Source organism: Scomber japonicus, chromosome 2, assembly GCF_027409825.1.
Source record: "Scomber japonicus isolate fScoJap1 chromosome 2, fScoJap1.pri, whole genome shotgun sequence".
Taxonomy (NCBI): Eukaryota; Metazoa; Chordata; class Actinopteri; order Scombriformes; family Scombridae; genus Scomber; species Scomber japonicus.
In genome coordinates this window covers 9,280,836-9,293,093 of record NC_070579.1, presented here as the reverse complement: position 1 = coordinate 9,293,093, position 12,258 = coordinate 9,280,836, and the positions used below count along the sequence as shown (strand labels likewise).

The window sequence follows — 12,258 nt, the reverse complement described above, 5'->3', positions numbered from 1 at the left end:
CCTTAATGTGAAGGTCTAAAACTGACCTGAAGGAAAGTTCAAGGAAGCAGACATTTATGTTCAAATTAAGTGAAGTGTATTTATGTAGACTAATAGCACAAACGAAGCCTCAACAGACATTACAGGCCTGCAACATTAAAAGATCCTGAAGCACAAATCCATAATCTCCAAGACACACATTATCCTAACAATCCCAAAGAATAAACTATAAAGATATACAAATATATCTAGGAGCTGACAAAATAATCATAACTGGCTTATTTAGTCATCTGAACAGTTTGTCTTTAGCTGCTTTGATGAAATACTAATGAGATGCAGCTCCTGTTTACATTTTGCCTTTCTCACCCAGATTTAACAAGCAAAGCAACATTTTAGCCCAAACAAAGTGTAGACATGACCATATTTCAGCAGTGCTGTAAAAGTCTCAGCTTTACTAACTCTGTGCCAAGACCAGCCTGCCAGCTCATCTTCTACTTCCTATTAAAACACATTTCAATTGACAATAATGTTTAACAAGGAACATCCTCAACTTCATAACCCAGTGTTTAGAAACAAAGTTTGTATTTAAAATAAAGGTCTGATGTGACTCCTCTCTTCGTGTTATCAGACTGGCTCCACTTCACATATAATATCTAAATGGTGATTGATGTGATCACTGTTGGAGCGTTGCATGATGGGATAGCAACCTGCATTAACCCTTGTGTCGTCCTCCCGGGTCAAATTGACCCAATCTCTTTTGACTGTTCCTTCTTTCCTCCCTCTTTCTTTGCACCCTACTCCTTCCTTCCTTCCTTCCCTCCTTCCACCCTCCTTCCTACGTTCTTCTATACTTCTTTCCTTCCTTCCTTCGTTACTCCTTTCCTTCCTTCCTTGCTCCTCCTCCCCCCTCTCCTTACTCACCCCCTTCCTTCCTTCCTTCCTCCCTTCCTTCCTCCTGTCCTTCCTTACTCCTTGAGGACAACAGGAGGGTTAATCAAAACTTTGGAAAGATGCTTTTTTCACTTATTTCCACAAGCACTATTCTACCTTTATATTTATTATTCTACATGTGTTGCATTGATGCAGTTAGATGCATTATTTGTCCTTTGGGATAGAAGCTGTTGGAAAATGTATTTATTTGCTCCAGGCAAATCATTTCATTTAATCATCTGATAGCTATGAGCTGCACACACTGTCATATGAGGTGTGTCCTGCTCTGACTCGGAGAAAGACAGTAATTATGCTCTAATAAAATGTTTGGGTTTTTTTATTGTTAAGATGAAGTTATTTATTTAATGAGCATTTTTGTGTCCCAGTTTGGTTAAATAATGGTGTCAGAAATGTTCTTTGAACAAAAGCAGGGATTCATTTGTGGAAAGTTAAGATAATGATCTGCAGTGCGGTTTGTTTTCTCACATTTGTGTCAATACTAGACCAATTCCCTCCCTCCTTCCCTCCTATCCTCCCTCCCTTCCTCCCTCCCTCTTGTAGCTCTTAATCTGCTGTTCCAGGCTGGTCAGTCTGAGCTCTCTCTGAGGAGCTCTAATTAAACTACCACACTAATTAAACAGAGTTTCCACTCTGAAACACACTCCATCACTGAGGCTGCCTGTTCTCATCTCCTGTCCACAAACACAACGCACACACACACAAGTTTGTGCAGCTATCCTTGTGAGGACATTGCATTGACTTCCATTCAATGACAGCCTAACCTTAACCATAACCAGGTCATGCCTAACTCCAACCATCTAACTTCAATTCACACCATAAAACTACTAACCTTAACCAGTGATGAGGTTTGGCCTCATTAGGACCAAGCTTTGGTCCCGTGAGGACTACTGGTCCCCACAAGGTCAGTGTTTATGTCCCTGAGAGGTAACAAACACACACACACACACACACACACACACACACACACACACACACACACACACATACACACACACACACACACACACACACATGTACACACAGTGTAAACAGTGTTACCTGCACACTGTGAGTCTGACCTTGAACATCAGACTCTAATTAGAAACTGAGAGGATAGCATAGATCTGTTACCTCTCTCTCTCTCTCTCTCTCTCTCTCTCTCTCTCTCTCTCTCTCTCTCTCTCTCTCTCTGTCTCTCTCTCTCTCTCTCTCTCTCTCTCTCTCTCTCTCTCTCTCTCTCTCTCTGTCTGTGGTCTCTCACACAAACACACACACAACTCATAAACATATACATGCTTGTCTAGGGTTGCCTCATTCTCTTGCCTGCTAAAATTAATTAGGCTTACATGGATCTAGTAAGAGAGTCTGACATTCAGGATTTTTAAGGAACCAAATAAACAATTGCAAATAAAAGCTTTAAATATGTGAAGCTAGCTCGTCAGCAAAGCATCATGTTTAGTTTATCTTTAAAACTGCTTCGTAATACTTACTGGAGAGAACACTAACAAAAGATTAAAGAAATGCACTCAAGTTTGATTCAGACATCTTGCATTTTAACACTTACGCATTACTAAGCAACATTTTTGAGACACCTCCAGACTTCTCAAAGGCCTCCTAACGAGAGTACAGACAAAATGAATGTCGTTTTATTTCACTAAAGTAAAATCTTCATAGAAAAAGTGTCAGCTGGTCAAAACCCTTTCCATTAAGCCTTTTAAATTTTTGGGTAGCAACAGCTTAATGTTAAAACCAGACATCTGCCATGAAAGCTCAGACTGATGAGCTCCAGCCAGAGATAATGAATGACTCACATTCTCCTGTCTTTTAACTTTTTCTTTTAGATTTAATATTTTTTTGCCTTTCAGCGAGGCATTAAATCTTCAAACGTCTCCATCGTAGTTACTGTACGTCGCAGATGTCTGTGTGGTTGCACTCAGCGGCTGCTAAAGACAATGCTGAAAAAGATGTGTATCCTCAGCACATTTCCTCCGATTAATGTTTTGCACCTTGCCAAACTTTTACTATGTTGTTAAATTAATGACACTTGTTAAATGTTGATTACTACTGAATCAAGCAGACATTTTTTATAAAGAGGTCTGGTACAATTTCAGTTAAAATGGTAAATGCACTGTACTTATATAGCACCTTTCTAGTCTTTCTAGTCTTTGAGACCACTCAAAGCGCTTTACATTACATGTCATTCACCCTTTCACACCCATTCACACACTGATGGCAGGAGCTACCACACAGGGTGCCAACCTGCTCATCAGGGGAATTTAACCATTCATTCATATTCATATACCGTTGGCGCAGCAACGGGAGCAGTTTGGGGTTAAGTGTCTTGCCCAAGGACACATCGACATGAGGACTGGAGGAGCTGAGAATCGAACCGCCAATGGAGGACGACCACTCTACCTCCTGAGCCCTAAGTTTAGTTTCTCACACTAACTCAATTATTCAAAACACACTTAAATTAGCCAAATAACCAAAATTATAAACATAAACAGCCTAAATCAAGCACTCGCCAGACTTTGGTAATGAATCACGTCCCCAAGTATATTTTGACCGGTTCTGTCGCATGACACCAGGCAATACTAACCCCAAACTGGCATGAGTACTGATACATGGAGCTGATTTGCAGCCCAAAGCAGCAAAATCTGGCATTCAGTGTATATCAGAGCTGTCAATGTGTCAATACTCAGCCTCAATTGACCCAACTTAGCTACCTTGGTCGCCTCATGAAAAAGTGTCGGCAGTTTCAAAGTAATTAGTAAATTTTTGATTAACCTTGCCATTTCAGATTACCAAAGTGTTATAAAAATGTATAATCTATCTATCTGTCATTTGTTGGCTACATGAGTACACATTCAAAAGCAACAAGGTCATATCTGCCTCACATTGCCATCTGATGGTTTAAAACAAATAATGTAGCGGTCAGGCTCACGATCCAAGTTGGAACACAGTGTTGTTAAAATATGAGTATGGAAAGTATAAAAAAAAGATTGAGGACAACCATTAGAGATTCATTATAGTCATTTTCTAGTCAAAGCTCATAAAATCCCATCTTTAACATCGGATCGCAGAAATAACACTAAAGCGACAGCTACAATCATTCTGCTAAATTATATAGCAAATGGAGTTTGAATGTCATCTGAAATTGAATTTAATGTGACGTACTCGCCTTGTCAGCCAAAGGACAGCTGGTAGTGTGAGAGGAGAGGAGCAGGCTTTGATAATTACGCTGGCATCGACCCGCTATAGATTTCCCATGCATCATGTTTTATCATAGCGGTATTTGATCTGCTTAATGGAGGCCCCAGCAGTATTGTAGTTGGTCCTGAAGGGGCTTCAGTGTAGCGGGCTGCTATTAATAACATAGCAGACATATTAGAAGACGCCATCCAGCTTGTCAAAACATGACAAAAGACTCATCGTATGGGACACATCAGTGACTACCTGCTGTGCAACATTTTCTTACAGTGAGAGTTTTGGACCATGTTAGCTGTCAGAAAAAGGTGGAGAGATTGTCTCTTCCTAAAAAGAGCTGCGTGGTTTTCTGCGAACTGACAGCTTGAGTTAGTTTTGTGATACATAGGTCTCTCCGTCTTTCTTCATCCCTTTTCTCCTCTTATCTGACAGTCTTTCTTTCTCTATCTTTCATCATATTACCTTCTTTCTTTCCAAACTCTCTGTCTTTTTTCATAAGCTCTGATAGCCAGCTCTCTCTACACATTATTTTTAGAGTTAGGGAGTCCTGACAACAGTTGGCATGGCGGCGTCTGTTATCACGCTTTCACCACAGCTGCTGTCATCACTCGTTTTGAGTTACTGTGGTGATAGTCACGGTGTTTGTTCAGAGGTGGGATATGTTGTCAAGGGTTTCCAGCACATAACACACAGCACCAGATCCTCTGTGAGATGTATTAAGAAAGTTCTTGCTAATATATTATCTTAGAGGATCTTGCAATTTAATAACCAGAGGTGATGTCACAGCAGTAGCACCGTTTCAAGGGGTTCAATTTTAAGTAGGGATAGTAAGGAAATTTGCTTTGTTCATTCCCTTAAAGACTGTGTAAAGTGAATTCAAACATTTTCTTCTAAACACATTAAATAGGTCTTAATTGTATTTCTAAAAAAGGTGTAGAAAGCATTTCAACCATTTAGATTTGAATTGTGGAGCTAGGCTTCACACACAGTGTTTCAAGATTTCTGTGTTCAGGATTTAGTGGGCGGATCTGAAAATCTGCTGCTGTAGCGGTATAAATACATTCAGCACACACACTACTACTACAGTCTACAGTTTGCCAGTTAGCTGAGTTAGCCACCGAGTTAGCCACTGAGATAGCCGCCGAGCTAGCAGCAGAAAGCCCTTAGACGTCGCGTCCATGTTTCTGGTAGAAGTGGTGACTTTGATTGACAGGTGACACTTGGTAGCGGGTGGGGCTTCAGCGGGCTCTGCGGGCACGCCCACAGTGTTTGGGAGCAGAGAAAGAGGCTGAGTTTTACACAACTTTGAAGCCTAATTTCATATATTTGGCGATTTTTTTAATTATTCAAATTTGGCAGGGTGGTTAACAACACACTTTTCTGTGGTATGTCAAACTCAGAACACATATTTATTCTTACTTTACACGGACTTTAACCATCTTACAGAAGAAACATATACCATCATCTAAACATATTTTCTGAATGTGTCAAAATTTATGAAAATACCCTCAGAGACGCCTCGAATCAATCCTGAACCATAACTCTCTTCTCTGCAGTTGCTCCATATGCTTAGTTTGGAGCTATGAGGACTATACAGAATGTGATTATAGTGTACTTAGCAATGTTGTGGAGAAACTATGAGTGTTTACCATATGGATCAACAGAAAAGCAATCAATTAAGCTTGCAAGAGTTTTTTTAAAGAAGTTTCTAACTTTAAAAAGAGGCGCAGAGCAGTGTGAGCTTCAAAGAAAGTCCATCAAATTAAAACACACCCACACAGAACTCTTCTCCAGTGCACCATACTTAAAAGTTTTTTTACTATCTTGTCTCAGTAGGTATGGTAATCCATAAAACACATGATTAATTGTACAAAACATAAGCAGCATCTTTTTGAAAATTCCTTTAACACATTATTATTTTTAATTAATTAAAAAAAGTTAAAAATGGTGATACAACAAAAAAAAACAAATCATGTTTCTCTAACTAATTTCAGTGCAAACTAAGGAGCAGCTGTGTTGGCAATCAAATGTAGACTATGTTGGAGAAAGTTGTGCAACATTTCTGTAAAATGATTATTATTATGCTGCATACTCAAACACTCCCAACATTCAACCCCTCCTTTTCCAAAATCCTCCCATCTTTCCACACATCTCCGTCGCTGTCGTGGCATTTTCAGCAAAACAAAGCCGACAAGATTGTGGTATCTTTGCCTGTTTCTGTTTTGACATGACAGCCACACCGAGTTGTTATTGCCATGAAAGTTCGGAGCAGGTGTCAAATGATGTTTCACACTATGCATCTGCCATGCAACTTTCTCCTCCGAACTCCTCACCTCTGACTTTCTATTGTTTGTCTTCGAGCCTGTTCTGCCTTTCTCCTCCCTACACCTGACTTATTCCACCTTTCATCCCTCCCACTAATAGCTGTCTCAGGAGCTGTGTTCGAAACTACATCCTACATACTAAAGGACCAGATAATAAGCAGACCGTTTACACTGTAGTAAACTACACTATAACCCACAATGCATTTGGTTCCTACCCGAGCTGAAATCATCAGGCTGAAGCTGATTTCATTTTAGCTCTAACTCTGTAAATAAACCACTTTATCCACATTTCTAACCTTTTTAGGAAGAAAGTAAAGTAGCCCTTTAGATCCACAATGTGACGCTAATTTGTCCAAATAACACCTGTTTAAAGTTTTGTTCCTGAGAATTCGGAGCCATTCAAGTTAACCGTAGCGAGTAACGCACTTCCTGTCATTTTCACAAAATAAAACACCCGTTACCTTTTATTATTAAGAAAACCATAATGATAGAATTGGTGCTTTTATTTTGAAAACAGGAAGTGAACATACCGTCGCTGTAGCTAACTTGAAACCACCGAGCTGGTGATCTGTGACGTTTGTATTTTGGGTTTTTTTTAGAAGTAGCGTTGCATATTGGGTAATGTGAGTGTGAGTAGTCAGCTCTTGATGCATACTCTGCATTTCTGGAGAATCTAGTAAACCATCCAGGAACTTCTCACATACTCTAAATCACATACTACGCAGTTGAAACACACTACATACTTCAAATGACGTCAGAGTTAGTACGAGTAGTAGGAAAGGATGCGGCTTCGAACAGACCCATAGTTTCCCCCAGCCTTCCCTCACACGCCTTCCCTCACACACCTTCCCTTTCCTTCCTAGAATATCTTCCTCCTCCTCCTCCTCCCTTTCTGCCTCAGTCCCCCTTTAGGGCTCGCCCGATGAGCGAGACCTCCCATCCAGCTGTAGCTGAAAGGTGATGGACTGCAATGTGCACAGCTGCAGTCACACCAACAACTCCCCTCATCAATATTTTGGGCCTGGGTTTAGTGGAAAAGCGTGTTTGTTTTTAAGAGGATTTTGGACAGACTGCTGAATTTGCACAGTGTCTTAACCAAAATTTAAACAGAATAAAGCTTTTTTTTCATGAATTATTCTCCTCAAGCTTAAATTATAGACATTTCTCTTATAAGCACCACTCAACAAATCCACAGGAGTTTGATTTTTCTAGGATTTGTCACCCATGAAGCATCATTTGAATGCAGACGCATTAGTCGACAGCCTAATGTTGGAGCTGCTGTTCTGAATTGTTGTATAGACTTGTTTTCCTATTAATTGCCTTTCTTCTTTCTTTCCTCTCATCATTTCCATTATTCCTCTCCTTCTCTGTCCCTTCCCTCTTCCTGTTCTAAGCATTCACTTTCTGGATTTAGGAGTTGCTGCTGCTAATTTTTTTTTCCTCCTTCTCTCTTCTCATCTTCTTTTGGAATCCAACTATTTTGGATTTAACACATCTCTCTCTCAGTCACAGTACTCTCCTCCTCCAATATGTGTGTTTTTTACTTTAATATTATGGTGTAAAAAATCATCTCCTCTCCTCTCCTTTCCTCTCCTTTCCTTTCCTTTCCTTTCCTTTCCTTTCCTTTCCTTTCTCTTCCTTTCCTTTCCTTTCCTTTCCTTTCCTTTCCTTTCCTTTCCTTTCCTTTCCTCTCATTTCCTCTTCTTCCCTTTCTCTTCCTTTCCTTTCCTTTCCTCTCCTTTCCTTTCCTTTCCTTTCCTTTCCTTTCCTTTCATTTCCTCTCCTTTCCTTTCATTTCCTCTCCTCTCCTCTCCTCTCTTCTCATTTCCTCTCCTCTCCTCTACTCTTTATCCTCTCCTTTCCATTCCTTCCCTCTCCTCTCCTCTTCCTTTCCTTTCCTTTCCTTTCCTTTCCTTTCCTTTCCTTTCCTTTCCTTTCCTTTCCTTTCCTCTTGATCCTCTCCTCTCCTCTTCATCCTCTCCTCTCCTCTTCATCCTCTCCTCTTCTTTCCTCTTCTCTTCTCTCCTCTCCTTTCCCTTCTCCTCAATAAAAAATCTAAATATCAAAGACCTGTGTTGTTGCCTGTTTTGGTATTCATCATCTTCCTCCCCTCTTCTCTCCAGGTGGTGTCCATGGGTCTGTACTTGGGGGAAACAGCCTATCTAAGGAGCAGCTGGAACATTTTAGACGGTTTCCTGGTCTTCGTGTCTCTCATTGACATTGTGGTGTCCATGGCAGGCGGAGCTAAGATCCTGGGAGTGCTCCGTGTTCTCAGGTTGCTCAGGACGCTACGTCCCCTCAGGTAAGAAGGGAACAACTTCATGGTTTCAGTCTCTGGGGAGGTCGGTTTGACCTTTTAAGATTACATTTGAAAGAGGTGCACACAGGCGAGCAAGAGATTATAGAGAAGGTGGAGGTGCGATGAAGCTCTCTAAATCCTCCTGGCACAGCTGTTACTGTACACACCTTTGAATATAGAATATAGTGAAGCTTTGACACAGGACATACTTTCTAAATGCAATTCAGCTGCTAAATTGAACAAAATTCAAAACATTTAGACCATAAAGTTCATTCACTTGGTAAGTATTGTTGATTTTTATAGCCTAGCTCAGTAATCTGGGGGTGCTTATTTTTAAAATTTGACCCGTTTTGACATTTGACAGCTATAAAAACACCTGAAATATGTTTTAACCTGAAATCTGACCCAAAATGCACAAAAATGAAAATTTAAGTTTTAAAATGTTGATACAATTTTTCCGGGTGAAATTTGACATGTATCTATTGACATGGCTTTTTATTAAATGAATAGTTAATAGTTTTAATAAGATAGTAGTTATGAGGATTTATTTTTATGATGTAGCAGTGAAGACTGATGGCTCTAATGGTTATACAATAAACCCCACAGCTCCATAAGGTTCTTGTATTTTTCAGTTTCAGTAAAATACATTGAAATAATTATTGTTATATTTTCATGTCTATTGTCTGATAGTAGCTGTTTCAATAATGAGTGATGTAAAACCTAATAAATACACTCTCTTTGCTCTCTGAAACATTAATCAAGGTTTAATCACATTTATTGATCAGTCAGATCGACTATTGATGCTTTCTGAATAGATCTGTAGTTCAATATTTGGTATAGACACTTTTTATGAGGGTTAGGGTTAGACTAGAGTCAAACTTGACCCATAAAATACTGCTGCAGTGTACAATATGAACAATATATAAGGGTTAAACAAAGAAAAAAGTCTCCTCTGAGTGTCTAGTAAAGCAGATTGATGCTTTTTAAACACATCTGTGGTTCAACATTTAGTATAGACACTTTTTATGAAGGGATTCTTAGACCGGGCCTAAATCGACCCCAGTATGTAAGGGTTAAGACAGCATTCTCCAAACCTTTTTGACCTGTGAATCCTCGAAAACAAAGAAGGTCGCAGGTTATATACAGTATGTTGAGGTATGTAAATGAGTTGTGAGCATTTCAATTCAAAAGTTGATTTTCCTTCTGCTGTTATAATATAAAATAATAATATTTAACAGCCTGGAAAATCACAAATTGAGGACAGTCTGAAAAAAGAAAATATTTGCTGTCCCATTAATCATGTTGTGACACCTCTGATTTATCCTGTGACCTCTTGGTTTAAAGAGCTGTGTCTAACCATTCAGTGACACTAACATTACCTGACAACACAGTTAAGAAAATAACTGATGAAACTGTTTTCAGCTGCGGTGATTTTAGGTCTGAATGAGCTCGGTCTGTGCTGTATGTCATTATCTCTAATGCACCATGGGACAGTCTTTCTTTTCTCTTTTTTTTATATTTCTTTAAATGACTGCATATGTGTTAATAGCATGTTAAAAGTGTGTGTCCCTTAAACATCAATTAAAGTTTAATTTATTAAAGAAGGGGGGATGCATAAATGAATAAAAACAGAGTCATGACTACTGCATCAAAGGGAATTGGACAGTTTCCCTTTTCAACTATGCTTTTAATGATGATGACACTTTTCTTTTCTTTTTTTTATATATATAGAAGTAGGTCTAAAAGTTTTCATTTGTTAAACTTTTCAACTGGACTGCAGCAGAGGGGCCAGCCCTAAAAATGTGAAAGTGTGTTACACCATCGATCGGCCTTCATTCAGACTTAAAAAACCCTCTAGTGTATCATACAGGGTCCAACTATATACTATGTTTTGACCATCATGTATCTCTCTCTCTCTCTCTCTCTCTCTCTCTCTCTCTCTCTCTCTCCCTACCTCCCTCCCTCTCTCGGTCCTCCAGGGTGATCAGCAGGGCTCCAGGCCTGAAGCTGGTAGTCGAGACCCTCATCACGTCTCTCAAGCCCATCGGCAACATCGTCCTCATCTGTTGTGCCTTCTTCATCATCTTCGGGATTCTTGGTGTCCAGGTAAATGCCATCGAGTGTGCCTCTATTTGCTCCCCACCTAACATTTTCCTTACTTCCTTTTTTTTATTGATCACTGGATCCAAAAGCATGTTAACAATTTATGAATACTCTGTGTGAAATATTTAACTGGTCCTGAGATGGTCAAACTACTGCAGATATAATATTATAGTGTATGGCAACCTGTGATCACATCTTTTTTTTTTTTTTAAGTTTTTAGCTACTTGAGAATTAAATTGCTTTCTGTGGAACATTTTATTCTCCTTAAACTGTCATCTAGTGCAAAAAACTAAAGATTAAATGTGAAGAACATGAAATGAGGCTGTGGCTACCCTTGTTTGCACCCACAAAGAAATCACACTCTCACAGCATGGCTAAGATGGCTAATTAGAGCAACATCCAACAGGAAGAGTTATAAAGATAACACACATCACAGTGTAAAGTGAGTCATTTAAAAAAAAAAAGAAGCTTTGCATGTGTAGATATCTTGGCATGTAGCTACCTCATACCTAGTTAAAATACATTACATAAGGCTGCTCAATTAATCGAAATTTGATCGTGATTACGATTTAGGGGCCAAATGATTTCAAAACTAATAGCGCTCAATAATTTTATTTTGAAAAGCTTAGACCGGAAGCCACCGGACGCCGCAGCTCCGTTAGTTTGACAGAGGTTGAAACACACGGCGAAATGTTTTAACCTGTAAGTAAAAGTGCAGAGTTTCCAGCCTGCGTCAGACGATGCTGAGTTTACTGACTAATTATTAAAAACCAGGAAGTGATGTGTGAACTATCGTCATGGTAACCAGCTCAGCACTAATACCTCTGCACATTTTCTGCTGTGTGTTGCGTTAAGCGGCAGATAAAAGGCTGCTGCTGGGAGAGAAAGTGAATTAACCTTTGTGTCGTCCTCCCGGGTCAAATTGACCCCATCTATTTTGATTGTTCCTTCTTTCCTCCTTTCCTTCCTTCCGTCTGTCTGTCCTTTTTTCCTCCCTCCTTCTCTATTTCCTCCCTTCCTTCTTTCCTCCCTCCATCCCCCTTTCTTCCTTCCTTCCTTCCTACCTTCTGTCCTTCCTTCCTTCCCTCCTTCTCTCTTTCTTTCCTCCACCCTACCTTCACCCCATCCTTCTTTCCTCTGTCCTTCTTTCTTTCCTTCCTCTTTTCTTTTCTCCTTCCCTCCCTCCTTCTTTCTTTCCTTCCTTCTTTCCTCCCTCCCTCCCTCCCTCCCTCCTTCCTTCCTTCCTTCCTTTCCTTCCTCCCTTCCTTCTTTCCTTCCCTCACTTCCTTCCTTCCTCCTTCCCTTTTTCCTTCCTTCCTTTCCTCCCTTCTTCCTCCCTCCCTTCCTTCCTTCCTTCCTTGACTCGAGGACAACAGGAGGGTTAAACCAAACGGATAAGAAATGTCCAAGAAATGC

At 39.9% G+C, this 12,258-nt stretch overlaps 1 protein-coding gene across 1 annotated transcript in view; it reads left to right on the top strand.

Moving 5' to 3' along the window:
- LOC128379733 (voltage-dependent T-type calcium channel subunit alpha-1I-like) overlaps positions 1–12,258 on the top strand; it is a 229,896-nt gene that overhangs the window by 160,601 nt on the left and 57,037 nt on the right. Inside the window, 2 exon segments of the mRNA XM_053339364.1 lie at positions 8,564–8,742; positions 10,719–10,845. Coding sequence (XP_053195339.1) covers positions 8,564–8,742; positions 10,719–10,845 — 306 coding nt within the window.